The 17342-nt window shown below is 38.3% G+C and overlaps 1 protein-coding gene across 11 annotated transcripts in view; it reads right to left on the reverse strand.

The window, feature by feature from the left end:
- Window positions 1-17342, reverse strand: part of MGA (MAX dimerization protein MGA) — a 58997-nt gene that overhangs the window by 29431 nt on the left and 12224 nt on the right. For 9 of the 11 annotated variants that reach the window (XM_039553376.1, XM_039553379.1, XM_019281221.3 and 6 more), the window contains 10 exons: window positions 11578-12508; window positions 11158-11245; window positions 10928-11023; window positions 7158-7286; window positions 5695-5793; window positions 3652-4286; window positions 2642-2999; window positions 1504-1727; window positions 512-652; window positions 24-99 (listed from right to left, as the gene is read on the reverse strand). In XM_039553376.1, coding sequence (XP_039409310.1) covers window positions 24-99; window positions 512-652; window positions 1504-1727; window positions 2642-2999; window positions 3652-4286; window positions 5695-5793; window positions 7158-7286; window positions 10928-11023; window positions 11158-11245; window positions 11578-12508 — 2777 coding nt within the window. The remainder of the gene's footprint in view (window positions 1-23; window positions 100-511; window positions 653-1503; window positions 1728-2641; window positions 3000-3651; window positions 4287-5694; window positions 5794-7157; window positions 7287-10927; window positions 11024-11157; window positions 11246-11577; window positions 12509-17342) is intronic. The other 2 variants (XM_010413902.4, XM_010413924.4) reach the window with 1 other exon arrangement.

Below are 17342 nucleotides of genomic sequence, written 5' to 3' on the forward strand. Positions count from 1 at the left end.
TATACTCACGACTCAGCTCTTACCTTTGGATTTATTAGTGTCTTTGTCTACCTCACAGGCTGCCTTCACAGGAGGCTGAAGCTCTGGTTCATGCTCCTGCTGGAGGAAAGAAATGCAAGGAAATATTCACCCTATACATCTCACTTCCGCACTAAAAATTACAGCACAAAATGAACTAGTTCACCCCAAATCATAAATATATGCTGTGTTTGACAATGTTACAGGCTTCATCTTAGAAGGGCTCTATTAACAATGAACATTTAAGCCTTACATAATAATGTACCTGGGGCAGCCAGGCATTTCCCCAGGTGAGACAATGTGTAGCACAGTAACAGCGTAAGTTTACCAGCACTGCAAAGCGATTTAGGCTCCAGCTTCCACAGCCCTACCACCATCAAATGCAAGTCAAGCCCTCATGTCATGTAGGAGTTTCTGGGGAAAAAATTACTTAAACATTTTCAATATTTCTGCCTGCTCTATAATACACACTAGTTACAGTATAACTTCGTACCTTTACACTACAACTCTGTGAATCACTTTTGTCTTTTTGCTGCTTTTTCTCCTCTCTCCTGTGTGCATAGGCTCGCACCCTTGCACAAGTCATCAAACTTTCAAAGTACATGTAGACAGGATCCTTGTCCTCCTCTCGAATCTAAAAGAAAAAAAAAATAGACAAAAACTTCTCCTCTCTGTTCGAGATGCACATTGGATTCACGGAACAGCTTTGCTTTCTAACAACAGTTCAACATAATTGCTTCAATAGTAAGAGTCAGAGAAAAGTCCAGCATTTAAAGCTAGATCTGCCCTCTCAGTATCATCACATAGTCCAGTCTGCCACCACCAGCCTCCAAAAATTAAAAAAAATTCTTCTAAGTGAAGAAACAAATCCTAAGTGTTATGCATTGTTTAACATTATCTGGTATACATTAAATAACTACTCTGGTATGTTTGTTCTTCAGATATAACTACACTCAACTCTATGGCTGTTTTTCCTCTACTGCTGTTGTTGCTTTTTTCTGATGCTAAGGTGAGAGGAGACACAAAGCCAGATTCTTAGAACACTGGCAGTGAAACCTCAAGGACAAAAAAAAAAAATTACAGAACTACACTGAACACTTTATGTCTGTATCCAAACATTTTTTGCATGTAATTCATACTTAGATAGGCTACATTATGTAGCTAATTACTTTTATAAATATTACAGTACTAATAATAATCTTGACAAAAATAGCATATAATACTGTATTTTTAAATGAGGCTATTAGTGAACCATAATCACTTTCCACCATCTCCATATTGCTACAGTAAATTCTCAACAGAAGAGGGACATAGTTAAAGATTTGTATACAGTCAATTCATCCTAGCTTATCAACACACCTATGGGCAGTCAGTCCTAGGCTTTCACCTCAAACTTCTCTAGAATTGCCTAGCACAGAAGCTTTTGGCAGTATTTGTTTTAATTTTCAGTACAAAGAAAAACATGCATCTCTTTTTTTCTCTTACCACTGGATTGGGTCTAGGAGTGTACATTCTGCCTGGTTTTGTTCCACTGGAAGATCTGTTCTTACTAGAAAGCAAGACCTCTGGGTTGGGAAGTACCATAGATTTAACTGGTTCAATAACAGATGGTGTTGGGACATAAATTGGCTCTGGATCTACTTCACCTTCTACTTTCACCCACAATGGACAATTCCTAACAGGTGGTTCTGGCTCTGAGTCACAGATAGCTGAAAAAAAAGAGAAAAAACCAAAAATTACTTACAAGTGAAACACCATCTATCACAGCAGTAACAGAATTTTTTGTTTGCGTTTGAGGTCTAGCCATGCAGCTAGTTCAAACTGCCAGAAAATTCTGCTGGTTGCTTTTCTTGCCTCAAATTCTAGTCGAAAGTGACTGGGATTTGTCTACAAGAAAGAAGAAATAAAAATAAAAATGTTTCTACACTAGTCCTCGTTTCTCATTTTTACTGCGATAGAAGATACACAAAAACACTGAAAATTAGTGACCTTCACTGATGGTGCATACTGAAAAACTGGGTAACACCCAAAAAAATCCCAGACCTGTATACTGCAGTTGTATGGAAGAAATAATTTATTCCAGTAGAACACCAGAGAATACTTTGTTTTAGCTATTCCTAAAAGTATGGTTAGGAAGAAACTGAAAATGTAAATTCAGACACAATTTCTACCAATTTGGTTTTCTGAGCATACCTTAGGCCAGATCTGAAATTACCATAAATAACTGTATTTTCAATGAAATCCATGAACTATACAGCTACTTACAGCAACTGAAAACACAGCTCTAGATACTTAATTCATTAACAGGGAAAGATAAGAGCACTGTAACAGTGAACATTACCAACAATGACAGAAGTAATTATCTCATATCCATAGTCTTTAAAGACATTTGGAGAGTTGAACAAGAGTTTAAACTACCAAAACAAAACTCCAGCTATTTGATTCAATAAATAACTACATAGTGCCCAAAATGCTGATCACGTAAGTAAGAATTTAAAAAAAAAAAAAGGAAAGGTGTTATTTCCTGTAAGTCAGCTGGATTTAGAAATGGCATCACTACTACATCCTAATAAAAAATGCCCACCAAGACTGGTTGTTTGCTGTAATCTCCACCAATACTCACTGTATTCCACCCTTTTCCTCTTCTTCCTGTCTTTCTGCTTCATCTCCTCTTCTTCCCCATCACCCTCTTCTTCCACATCTTCATCCTCTTGCTGTTGTCCTTTTGTTCCAAACAGCACAAGCTTTCCACGCACAGCCTTTTTCATCATTTTCTTATGTTTTGATCCTCCCTTCACCAGCATGACCTTTCTCTTGAGGCAGGTACACCCAAACATACAGTCTGGCCTGCGGCAGTGGGTAGGCTGACGTTTCTCCAGTGCCAGACTGGCACATATGCAACCCAGTCGGCAGAAATCATTGTTGCACGGAGGTGCTCGTCGTCTTATTATTTTGTGGATAGGTTTGCTTTTAAGAGATGCCTAAAAGAAGTTTTAAAGAAGCATAGACTTCAAATTTTAGTAAGAGAAATATTTTAGTAAAATTAAATCAAGCATATGCAAAATTGCTATTCAAAGTTCATTTAGAAAACCCCTCCAGTTACACTGTCTACATATGAAAACTTGTCCTCTATACAAAAAGAAAACCAAAAAAACCCAACAGAACAGAGTTTGCATTTGAAGTCTTTTGAGAGGCAACTGGAGAAAGCAAAACCATCCTGGTAATAAGCAGGATGTGAAAAAAGCAAAAGAAGTTATCATATGACAAGCAGATTACATGACCAGGATTTTCTTGCAGTTAGCTCAACAGAAAACATAAAAAGGAAAATAGCAAGGAAATGCAGTTACTGAATAACAATTGTATTAACCCAAATTTTTAATGGTGAAAATTTTAAACAATTCAAATTATTAATAATTTGTATCAACACACTATTATCACAAGTAGTTTTTTCACATACTGCTAAGTCAGCACTCCTCAAGTTTCACTGCAAAGACTACACCACAAAGGAATCTCATGCCTTATCATGATCCTTAGCAGCTTCGGTCTTATTTTCTGCATCTCTATGCAACATCCGTAAGTGGGCAGATTAAAAAAAGCAACAGTACAGAAAAGAAAGAACCATTACAGATCTACCTGAGCTGTAAGCAGGGTTGCCAGAGAGATGTCTGCTCGCTCTTCTGTAATATAGGTCCGTGGTTTCCCATCCCAGAGAGCACAGTCTTCCAAGTCCATTAACTTCACTTGAGATTTAGACAAACCTGGTGGACGAAGTGCTTGTTGATGCTGTGGTGCTTGACGCAAACTGATCTGCTTTGGAAACGTGTTTTCATCCACAGTTGGCAGAGCACAACCATCTGCTTGGTTACTCGAACTGCTAGCAGACTTAGCAGCCTTTTCCCCTGATGAGTTCTGTTTCTGCTTTGCAGGAAAAGGTGAAGGCAGAATAGGCTTGTAAGATTTTATTCTACTGATTGTAGATGTCTGTCTGGTTTGAGTCTTTGTCTTCCTAGAGGTAGATGATGGAGGAACAGGCTTGAATGTGTAAGATGTTGATGGAATTACAGTGGACTGCTTCTTTAAAACACTGTCGAGCGTTCGAACATAGCTAGTGCTCTTAGTGGGAAGCTGATACACCACAGGAGAAGTGGGAGTGTTAGAAGAGAATCCCATACTTGTTTCCATCAATTTCCCTTCATTTTCCAGGTACTCATCCAGCTTGTCACTACAGAATGCTGAGCGATTCTTCAAAGAACCTTCTGAACTGCCACCTAAATAAATGAAGAGTACTTCAACTCCTGAAGTTAAATCTTATCATAATTAAACACCGTAGGATAGGTAAATACATCTCCAAAAAATGCACTCATCTACAAGAACTGTATATAACATAGGCACACCAAATATAATCCATTCTGAAACACAACCAGCAGCCTGCACAACTGTTTTTGTGGAGATCTTGCACACATATTTGTGGTGGGTTGGCCTTGGCTGGACTCCATGTGCCTGCCAAGCCACTCTATTACTCCCCTTCTCAGCAGAATAGACGGTTGATAGTAAGCTGCAAAAAACCTCATGGGTCAATATAAAAGCAGTTTAATAAAGTAAAAGCAAAGGCCATGTGTGGAAGCAAAGGAAAAGAAAAGATTTGTTCTCTACTTCCCATCAGCAGGTGATGCTCAGGCACTTCCCAGGAAGGAAGCACAGCTTCAGAACAAGAAGCAGTTACTCCAGAATACAAACATCGTAAGTAACAAATGCCCTCCCTCCTTCTCCATTCTCTTAGGCTTTTACTGCTGAGCAGACATACATCATGGAATATCCCTTTGATCAGTTTGGGTCAGCTGTTCTATGTTCCCTCCCAAGACCATGCCCACCCACTGGCTACTGCTGAGGGGGGAATGTTGAGAGGCAGTCTTGGTGCGTGCGAGCACTGCTCAGCAGTAGCCACAACACTGGTGTGTTACCAACACCTTCCCAGCTGCCAGTGCAGAGCACAGCACTGAGAGCGCTGCTGTGGGGAAAATGAACTCCAGCTCAGCCAGACCCCACACAGCATTCATGCCCGAAACCACTACAGGGCTTCTGTGCTTCTATTCTTACTTTGTTTGTCCTAAGCACCTGGCCTATCTGGTATAGCATGACGTATCTGGAATACTCCAACACAACACTGCATAGAAGTGCAGAAGGTACCATTTAAATATTTGATCTAAAGTAAAAAACTGGCAAATTTTCAACAGTCCATTTGACATATGGCAAAGTAATCAAATATGTGAGGAATACGTGCTCTAACTGGAGTTTAAGATACACCAATATAAACGAAAATTACTCAGGTTCCTTAGGGTCCCTGAGGCAACAGAATTCTAGAATTACCACACTTCCATATAAACTTAAAACACAAACAAAACCAAAACTATTACACCTTTGCTCTTCACTTGAGCCTTCTGTGTACCACAGAACACATATTTTTATCTTACTCAAAGTTTCTCTCTTCCCTCATTAATCTCCATCCTGACTATGGAACCAGTACTAAAAAACTCTTTAATCATAACAGTTTCAATATAAAAAAAATATCTCTCATTAAGACACACAAATACCAGATTGCAAGGTCTATGGAAGGTCAAGAAAATGGCCACATGTTGGAAATATGTACATTGATCTCTCTCTTTTTAGTTTTTTTACCTTCATTTCTGGAAGCACCATGAAGCTTCCCTCGCCAGCCTTTGATTTTTGTGAAATCGTTTGTCTTTCCTGTCCTGGAAACAAAAGGAAATCCACTATCTGGAAAAGAAGAAATCTAGCCTCAGTTTATGAACCAAGTTTGATTGTAATTAGTGTCATAGCAAACTCTGCTTATTCCTTTTCAGGGATAGGTGAACAGTAGCAAAATCAAAAGGTTTGAAGCAACTTGATTTTCACTTTTTTTTTAATTAACAGAGTATTTAACAAGGCCAAGCTTCCTGTAGAGTTCTGCTCTATGGCCGAGCATCTGCTATCCCATACAAAAAGTGTTTCCTTTATTTTCAGTTTTAATCTCCTTAGCAATGTGCAAAAGCAGTTGGCTCCAAGAGACTAATGGGCCAATGAACTAATTAGTAGGCTAAAATGGAACAGGCAGGTTTTGAGCTCATACTACAGCCTCACTCAGCAAGAAGAGTAATTTGATTCTCTCCCCTCAGTTGAGCCAATGACCTCTATGACACCTGCAGAAACTTGGGTTAACGTTCGGTGTTCTGACAAATTCAGATGAGTTTCAATTAGGGGCATGGACAGTGAATAACCACAGAAGGAAAACAGTAACATCTCTGTCAAGTTATGCATCAACTGTGGGAACTAAGATGGAATGTTACAATATTAACAGGGATCTGTGCGGCCATTTAACATATTGTTAGGCTAGAAATAATTGCACTGGACACTAAGCTGACTGAGGTCTTCTGAACTGAATCTTCCTCTCCTGCAGTGTAAACAATCTGAAATTCAACATCTGCCTCTACCAGCTCTTAAAAGCACTAGACTAAGAAAGACCTAAGTAATCAGAACATTACAGTGGGAGAAGCAGTTAAGTAGAAGGCAGATAAGTATATAAGATGGACTTTGTCCATCCAGTTCACTATTAAAAACAGTACCTAACAACAGTATGAGAATCATAGTCACAGTATAATGAGAAATCCACTTGTCTGGATACCAAGCAAGTTTAAAAAAGAACAATCAGTCACAACTCTTGTAATAAATAATTATCATGAAGTTATAGGGTAGCCCCTACATGGCATCTCAAGGTCTTCTGGAAAATTCTGATACTCAGCTCTGTTAAAAACAACTTTTTTTTTTGTTTGGTATGTGAGCAACATCAGACAAATTCAGATTGCTTAAGCCTTTTCTGAGCAATTTGAGAGGTCAGTATAAAATAGATACTATTACTGGACCACAGCCATTCCAAAACGGCAACCCCAAACACAATCCAGCTGCAATTACTCAGGACTCCTTGCCCAGTAACCATGTAATGATCTAAGGAAGTTCTCCTATTTTGTCACTTTAGTTTTAATCTCTTTAGATACCAAGGTGAACTAAATAGCCCTTCTCTTCTTCTCATCACTGATAACAAAAAAGTGACACTTGAGATTACAGCAAATTCATATTCTACACACCTGGAGAATTGGGGTTGGTACCTGGATAGCTCCACAGAGAGTAATTTGAGTAGGAAAGTGGAAGCTGCACACCCAAATACTTCAAGTCGATGCTCATTGTTGGGTCCACAGAATTCAACTTCAGTCCCACTACAAGAAGCAAGCATCAGTAAATATCTCAATGCAGCAAGATGTTAGAAAAAAGAAAGTTAAGATATTTACTAAAAGATAAACCATTCAGGTACCACGGGCTTTTCTGGCATTCACCCACCATTTTAAGAGACTTGAAAAAAAGCATTAGTGCTATAACAGTTACACTGGATTTATAGCAGGTATAAATTAAAGAGCATTTTACACTATGGGAATTTGAGAAAAAAAATTGAATTACTTTTCATAGTTTTTTTGATTGCTACTGAAGTTTTCAAAGAAATTTATTAACCACAGTGCCAGTGTTGTAATAAATCTCATAATAAAACCTTTTGTCTGTTTTTCTGAAGAAGTCAGCACCATTTACATCTTTGAAGGCTAGAGTTACTCTCTGAACCGAACACAACTGACTGACACTTCATATCCCTAAGTTACCAAGCCTGCCAGCAGTACTTATACATCCCCGTTTGCACAGAGCTAAACTCATGCAAGAACACATACCAAGCATATATCAGTTTCAACCAGCAGTAAGAGACAACAAACCACATTTTAGGTCTGAAGAATGTGTGTGTGTTTGATTGACTGTTATGATACAAAAATGAGTTTAGACAGCAATTTCAGGACTCGGGTTAACAAATTCTCCAAAGCTCAGCACGTTACGGTTTTCCCCAGTCTTGGCGCTTCACAATAAAACAGCTTCCCCCCCCCCCCCGAAACAGGTGGGAAAATGGCTATAAAGAAACTGAACAATCTCTGTTGTTATAGGCACTGAAGTATTTGTGATGGCATCAACATGTTCCTTCACTAACAACCCCCAATACTCAAATGAAAGATTTACTTGGTAACGAAAGCTATCTTTGTCAATGGCAAAACAAATATATAGAAATGCTGAGGAAAGCAAAAGCTAGGAAAATTGATATTGCACCTTCTCAGAAAATATTGTTACACTGAATTAAAGAAATCACTGTCTATCAAATTCAGCTCACAGCTGGGAGCTGAGAACATCTGTTTTGATCTTTAGCTATAGAAACTTACAAATGTTGCTCCTGTTGCCCACAAGTTTGAAATGAATACATTAAATGTATGCATCTTGAAACTGAAAATGTATGACTTGACAAGGCTCAAGAAACAAAGTAGTGTTTGCATGTACAGTAGAAACCTTGTGCTAGCTGTACATGTTTATGTTCACAAGTGGAAACACAGTGACCAGATTACTAGCAGCTTGAAAACGATTGACATGAAACAAATCTCAGGCAGGGTGGTTTAAACAGATACTGTTATCAAAGACAGTCTAGTGAGATGTAATTTTCATATCTACATAGGGAAAATGAGAAGCAAGTCAATCTGGCATTTTGTATAAAAACATGTCAACTGACAAATGTCAAGATGCCAACCATTTCTTTTCTCTACTCAAGTACAATGGAAAGAGTAGAGAGTTTATTTTTCTTCACACTCCTTTCTGTCACCTGCAAAATCAAGCCTATCTTTGTTTTACACTCAAAAATAAGAACATCACGCATGCACAATATCTATTATTTCAGTTCAGAATCATGAAATAAAAAACACTGAGACAAAACCCAAGAGCGATGAGTCCAAGAAGTGCAACGTCTAACGACGGCAGACAGTATGAACAGAGTACGAACAGTAACAGTTAAGTATTATGTCAGTAAAGACATCCCCATACACAATAGGTGAACTATCACTTTTTAAAATTTCTATCATCTCCAGAGCCTTGCTAAATTTCAGTTGCTGTAAGCAAACAGTAGCAAATGAAGAACTTTAAGAACTCTCTCCTCTCCATCAGCTGCAGCTGATTAATCTGAAATATGAAACATGGCAACAGTGCCGTCAACTTTCAAGAATATAATCAGGGATTCAAATTAGCTCAGATAAAAGAAGCATCCCATTGCATTTGCAATGCTCCAGCAGGAGCTTTCCTTTTAACACACTTACGTTGGATTTCCTTCTTTCTGAAGCATCTTCCTGCAATTCTGCCTCTAAGATGTAGACAGCCTCGATTACCCTGTTATTAACTTCACAGATCAAGAGCAATTGTGGGGCTCAGGTACAGCTTCAACATTTCATTAGTGAATCTCAAAAAGAATCTTAAACTTCTCAACTACACTGCTGAGAATCAAAACCAGAGTTAACATCAAAACTGCTATGTCTGTTCCTTCCACAATCTCAAATCTGCAAGGTAAGAGATCTGTAACTATTTGGTAGATGAAGGTAATCTGGAGAAAGTCTGGTTCCTTGTTCACATGCAGCAGATGAAGTCTAACAACGAAAGTATTCATATTGTAATTCACTTTACAGCCTGATCAGACTACATCTATTGTAGTAACCTCTTGCTGCCAATAGTTTTCCCATATCTTCTTTTCCCTCTAAAAATTAGAAGCTGTGGTTCATCTCCATCACTGCTGAATTGCAATTTCACTATTTAATAGGCTCAGCAGATTACCATCCAACACTGGAAATGATGGTCATAACCACGCAAGAAAATCAAAATTTTTCAGATGTCTCTTTCTTAGCCTAATGCTTGACATTTCTTGTCCATTTTGTAGTATCTCTGAACTGCTCAAAACCCTTCAGAGGGCAACTCACACTTCAGCTGGAGAAAAAGCATGTGGGTTGTACATGTTCCCAGTTGCAGGATCATCTCATAAGTAAAACAGCCCTCACTAGTGCTGTACTTGCCAATCTATCCATGGTTGCCAACACACTGTAATTTTATGATACTTTCTTGGGTAAAGGTAACACCTAGGAGGTCCACAATAAAATCCTAAAAAGGCTTAACATTGCTAGTTCTCATCATACCCCATGCATAAACCATTCAAGATAATCCAATGTTCTTCACCACAGAAGCTCTGTGAGGGCCCAGAACAGCTCGTATCATAGTCAAGATCAGTACCTGGAGTCTCAGTCCCTACAGTATTACAGTTATGTGTTTGAAACACTCAGTGCCAGAACCTCAGGAGTATGAAGTACAACACTTCCATGTGTATCAATAATTTCATCACCTGCTCTGATGCCTATGTTAATGCCATTGGTCTCAGGACTACTATTGCTGATGTCTTTCAACATCATCAGTAGAAAGAACACGAAGCTCCACTCTGTGGATCCTTGACTTTCCTCCATCTACCTCAAGATAACATTGCATATAAATAGATCACAAACTGCAAGTACCTCAGCTTGGCCCTTTTACATGGCTAGGGAACAGGATGAATAGGGACTCAAAGAAATTAGGACCCAAAACACAGTAAATGTCTTAGTTAAGTGTTCCTGGATCTCTAGCTATTCTAGTACCAGGAAATGCCTACTTTTATGAAGGAGTAAAACCAACTCCATCTGCTTTCAACCAGGTTTACATCATTACAAAACAGGCACTGTTGGAAGGCTCAGCAACTTTTGCAAGAGGCACATAACATGCAGACTCTTGCTCTCCTGTTGGAGAGTCATGATTCACCTTTTGACACCTCCAAATTTTCTAGTTTGCAACAGAAATGTGTGCAAATGAAAAGACAGGTCCCAGCTTTATTAGGCATATACAGTATTGGCACCAGTAGGAAATTATCAGCTCAGTATGACTAAGTGTAATGATCAACCAGGTGCAGCAGTATGTACACCACCACTCCACCACTTACCTTCCTGAAGGCTAGGATGTATTACTTGTTTATGCCTCAAGGTCTTCAGCTCTTCCATCAACTCCTTTTCCAGTACTTGTATCCTTGCTTGACAATCTACTCAAAAAATAAGAGAACATAGAAAAAACATTTGCCATGCAAAAAAACTGACTTCATTATTAATTTTTCAGTGTATCTTTACAAATTCCCTTATTGCAGGGAAGAGCCACTCACAAAAAAAAAAAAAGTACCTGGATCACTTGTAGTCGACAGGGGAGCCTGAAGATTCTGTGATTCTTCTCCACCAGCTCTATCAACAGTGTTAATGTCAAGAGCTTCCTACATACATGAAGAGCCTTGAGTAAGTTAAGATACCTTAAAACACTTAGATGCAAACTAAGCCACATCAAATATCACCAAATTACTCAAAACATGAGACTGTTTCATAAACAAGCATGCATTTTTTTTATACAGAACTCTAAGTTCCACTACTTTTTCCTAAGCTGCAAGAAGAAGACAATGTTATAAGTAACACAGGGTCAAAATACGAACAGATTTGGAAAGAGGCCACAAAACTCCAAACTCAGGTTAAAAGAACATATAACTTCAGCTTGTAAGCACAAAGGGCTTTAAAAGGTTTTTGGATTTTACTCACAACAGTGAGATTTTACCTTTGATGCAAAGGACACAAAAAGAACACCATCAACATCTTCAAGGTCCGGTTTAACATCTGGAAGGATACTGCCAGGCCCCAGAGAAGTGTTCTTGCTCGTTACTACAGTTTTCCCTATACCTTTAGGTGGTCGACCAGCCTTGGAAATTTTCAGTTTCCGTGGCCTTCCTCTTTTATTTGTAACTGATGATAAGGTGGTTTGGTTGTTACCAGAGCCTTTGAGGGACATAGGGTTCTTCAGTATCCCAGGCCTTTTTCTGCCACACATCTCCTTATCCGGAAAGTCACAACTTACTGAGCCCCTGAGATTAAAATTAGGTGATTTGGATACAGCCCACTGGGCCGCTCCGATTGAACAGTATTTCTGTGACATTTTACTCCCAGGAGATTCTTTTTTCATAACTAACTCCTCAGGCACAGGGACTGTGCCTGAGCAGGAGTCTTTGTGATTTTCAGAACACATGGGCAAGGAATCCAGGACTGCACCCAAAGGTGATTTCTCCTTTTTGCAAGAGGAAAGCATGGTCTGGGGCAGCTCAGATATCTTCACTGTACTCTTTGTGACTGCACAAGGTTCCAAATAGACCACAGGCATCTTACCACTATCCAGTTTTAACATTTTTGCTTTGGCAACGCCTGAAGGACTGGTTAGCATACGCTTCCTAGACCTGAATTCTCCATCAATTCCATCTGTTTCATGGCGTCTCATTAGGTGTTTTTGTACAATGGGATCATCATCCTCAGTATTGGAATACTCATCAGTTTCTTCATCTGTGTCTTCCTGTTTCACAGTTATTTCTTGTGTGCAAATATTTGACCCGTAGTCATAGTCATCTACTGGCTCCTCTTTAACGACTACATTGAAGTGTCCATTTGGGTCCAGTGGAGATGCCACACGGGAATTGCTTTCGTAACTGCTAGCAATGGAACTGGGGTGGGAGGGAGGGGACAAAACCAAAACACAACGTAAGATCTTTATGAAATCTCCTTCACCACAATTCCGCCATCTCCCATAATCCTTTGTTACATATTGTAAAAAGCTTCCAAAATGCTCCCAGACATAAGTCTGCTAAATAAGCTGTCACTTACAAGCGTATGTTTTTAGAAGTAAACACTCAAGAAACCCCAAGAAGTTGCCATTATTAAGAACAATCCAACTTCTTATCTGAAGGCAGCAGCACAACTTCCTTCCTTGCGAATATCAGGGTGACATTTGCACTTTTTCCTCTTTTACTCAGCATGAACTCACGATAAGCTGTCATATTTGAAATGCTCAAGAAGTGGCCTTAGTTTGTTGTGTATCTCGTTAAGACACTAAAGCCATTGTGCTTGCAAGTAAGAAGCCAAGTGAGCCCTTAATGCACCAAAATTTTAGTTAATGCATGCTGAAGCCACATACTGACAACTCCTAAATTCAACTGTTATTTGAACACTTACAGAATACTAATATCCTACTGAATCCTGCTGCATTTTCCACTAGGTCTGAGTACTAACCTAACCAGAATTCCAAATAGCATGCATTAGATACTGAAGACTAACAGTACAGGCAGCTACACTCTGATGATGGGCTTCTCTGAGGGCCAGACACATCACTCAAAGAACTACAGTCACCAGTTTTGTTTAGTGTATCAGAACCCAGCTCCTTGTCATAAGAGAAAACTGCTAAGGTATGAAGCCAGAAACTCACATCCAGAATAGAACTCAGAAAAAAAGGTCAGGACTTATTTACTCCATGTATCACACAGTATTCCGATAATACCTTAAAATTGATTGTATGATACATTGCATATAATTTTAATTACATTAAATTATTATTGTCAATTTCATGGTATTAAAATGTTATTAAAAGTAAAATTCTTCATTAATGATGAAAATTTCAAATAAAATTTAACATAACTGTAGTACTAATATATTATATAGAGTGAATATTACTTTACATATATTGGATGTATATATGTATGTGTGTATATTTTATCATTAATATTATCCACCCCTCCCCCTTTAAAGTGCTATGCTCAGTTGAACCCACAGCTGGAATCAAGAAAGGGGAAAAGAAGTGGTTCCTTCCAGTGTAGACTGAGGACATACTTAAGGGAGAAAAGCTGGGACACAGGGAGCTGGGAGTATTCCCCTCATGAAGAAAGACTGCAGTATTTAAACAGGGCGCTGACAGTCAAGATACAGATTTATATATTTACATATGAAATTCTAAAGAACAAGAGAAGCCATCTAGAAAACTTGCTGCAACTCATAAGGACACTAAGTAACCAGCATTAAGCTTAAGTAAAAACATGACTTGTGAGGGAACAGCAGGCAGCAGGAAAGTAGATACCCGTCCTGTTTTGTCTACTGTTTTCTCTGGACAGTGAGTTGTCTATTAGAAATTTTCTAGCCTTCATTTAATTAATAATGTGAAATGTAAGATTAAAAAGCTTTTCTCGGTCAGTGAGTTTACCGTGAAAGAAATGCAGACAGACTACTTATAGGTTATTGGCAGCTGAAAATCCAGCCACAATACTAAGCTAAGAGGTTGATTCAGTACAGCTGATCCACAATTAAAGTAAATATAGTTTAGACGCATCAGCTCTGCTACCTTAAAATTCTTGAAAATAAAAAGGCAAAAAACCCTAGCAAACTTGCAAGCCACAAATAAATTTCTCATCTGAGTTTTACTGTTTCCAGTTGGAAGCCCAGTAAAGCCTGGACTTCTCTAGTAATTTTCCTTTATTACAAGGTGTGTACATGCAAGCTAAGGATCACGTTTCTATTAGGGATCTGGACAGTATCCAAACCAAAAAACCATGCTGTAACACTGAAACTTCTAGACAAAAACATTGTTTTATTCTGCATAATGCAACCATAAGCCAGGTGGTGACAAGCGTGAGGTATGACCCATGCATGTATATGCACGAGAAGATAAGGGATTTGCACAAAATGCTGTTTTTAAATTCTGATGCAATAACCACCTTCTCAAAGAATAAAAAAGTTGCTTTTTAACACTGAAGCAATTTCATCTGGCCCTTAGTTTGTAAAGTTACCGGTAACATAAGTAGTCACAGAAACTTCTCTTCCTCTAATCTATGGGAAGATGAATCAAAGTTTGTCCTCTCAAAATACTGAACTTAATCCAAGATCAGGTAAAAACGGTGAAACAGTGTCTTAACTAGCTCTTTCTTCATCTGATATGGAATGATGCTCATATTTAAACCAACTTTCTTATAGCCCAAGTAATGTATTTTGCACCCTTGCAATATGACAACAAAAGAAGAGAAATTGCCTTTTTGGCGTTTTCCAGATTAAAAACCATTAAGATGCTCATTCTTTGACAGTACCAAGACACTTTTTTTTTGTAGGTACATCATTTTAAAATACACTCGGGAGGAGTTGGAGGGGGAATCTGATTTCTTGTGGAATTAATCTAGCCATCTATGGCAGAGGTTTGAAGGATAATCACTTTCCTTCTTCTCCCAAAACAAAGGCAAGAAAGGAAAAAAACCGAACTGTCAAGACTAAGCACAAGACAACTAAATTAGAATAACAAGACTACTGGAGCATTAAAAATCCCACAGATTTTTTATTTTTGAAGAAGGAAATTCAAAAGACCTTGGAAAGGAGAAAGAGTACATTAGCCTGTAAGACCTAAGAACCAGTAAAGTTTGTTTGTGGTACCTTCCATGGCCTAAACATCTGAGTGTGTCCAGGCATAAGCATTTCTATAGAAGTATCCACAACTCAAACATTTGTTTTCTTTACAACACATCTAATTAAACTAAACATACTATCAGACCACAGAAGCAGGAGGGAAAGAACCCACATAATACTGTGGATAAAGAAAATAGTCCTTTATTTCTGAAGTCCTCTAATAACTCAGGATTAAAATTACTCTTCGATATATGCAACCTTTAACGTGGTTCTATTCTCAAAAACGCCAGAAGAATTGAGTATTGGTGGGGAGTATCACCCTCAACAGCACTAGGAACTCCACTTCTTTCACAGAGGATTATCTGACAGGTAGCAGTTTCCAACTTGCTTCTCACTCAAATCTAAGCTCAGCAAAAATCACTACCCTGCCTAAAAGCAAGATAGTGCCTATCAAGTACTACTAAGAGCTTGCCCACCACAAAAAAACCCATACTGCCCAGACTTCATTAATATGTAAATATTAATATGTTTGGTTTGAGAAAGAAAAATGCCACACTCTCAGCGCTGTCCTTGAAAGGCTGATATACATCTAAACTCAACCGTATGGCATGAAAACACTGTGAACAGATTCAGAAGAAAGAAGGAGAACTAATATTCTGAAAAACTCCAGCACTTACAAAGATACTGTCACCATTTCTTGGATAAGATCAATTTTCTCTTTCCAAGTAAAGAATTTGACTTTTTCACACAGATTACAAGAACATGTAACAAAAAGCTGGACAATGCTTGAAAGTAGTTCTAGGACAGTAGTATCATTTATTCATCAAGTGGCAGGTGCTTCCAAGCCAGACAACAGAAAGATCTTTTGCAGCCTTTTCCTGTCTGCGCAGCTTTTAGCACTTTTCAGAGATCAACTGCCTTGGAGGCAGAACCAGAGAAGGAATCTAACGTGCTCTGCACCAAAAGAAATTAAATCTGCCAACTTGCATCAGCTATTTTTAAGGAAGGTCGTTGAGTCCTTAAAACAATGCTTTTTATTCCTTGGGAATAAATAGTTCTCAAAAAAATTTGCTTCAATGACCCTCTCCAGGCAAATGAAATATCACTATGAAAGCAAAATAAAGCTGACAATAATTATTTTCTGAGTTTTACTTCCAATATGCAAAGTTATCCAAACCCTTCTCCATGGTCTTAGGAACTAAAAAAAGCCCATCCTCTCTGTAATTGGTGTATTTTCAGTATTTAAGATGGCTTAGAACAGCATTTTTTTGAGAATGAAATAAGTCTAGAAGACCTTCTTTCTAATAGACTGACACACGAAAATACTGCAAAAGAAAGGCCTGGGCACTCTAGAACTCAAAACTAGTCTAGTACTCTTAAGAATTATTACAAATAAACTCAATAAAGTGCCAAAGTATGGATAACTTCGTAATTTGAAGTTTTTCTCAAGTTACTCAAAAGTTACTCAAAAGGCAAGGAGATCCTTCTTGCCAGACAAAAAAACAATTGAGGGAACCTCTATCCTCTCTAAAACACACCGCAATTGTATAGTAATACAGCCTTTGTATAATACAGTTGTACAGTAATACAAATACAATTACATCACAAATATAACTTTTCTCCTGTAAGAACTGACCTCTAATTTCACCATTAACCATTAACATCATCCTGATATCCTGCAGTTAAATTATTCTCTTGTGTACTGGTCTATGAAGGTTGCTTTTGTCACTACATCTTTGGCAGATTAAGCCTGGTATTTTAACAAAGTGACATGAAGCAACATGGCAGAAAAGAAACCTCTATTTTTTTCAGTCATTTCTTTGCATTCAAAGTATCTCTACATGCACATTAACTATTCACTAAGCCTGCTCTCTTCTATTGCTTGGATTTTCATAACTAAGTGAAAGTGCAGTAAAATAATAGGTTTTGCCAGGCTTGCTTTAGAAAAACCAAGTTATTCTGAAGTACTTCCCTTACCTCACAGCAAGTATGAGGCAACTGACTACGAACAGGCAGGCTACCTCATACTTCTTCATGGAATAAAAGAATTCACACCAAGCAGTTATTGACAAAACAGTGGCTTGCTGCCAGTTACAACTGCCTTGCAGCAATCCCTACATG

Source organism: Corvus cornix, chromosome 5 (assembly GCF_000738735.6).
Source record: "Corvus cornix cornix isolate S_Up_H32 chromosome 5, ASM73873v5, whole genome shotgun sequence".
NCBI classification, from domain to species: domain Eukaryota; kingdom Metazoa; phylum Chordata; class Aves; order Passeriformes; family Corvidae; genus Corvus; species Corvus cornix.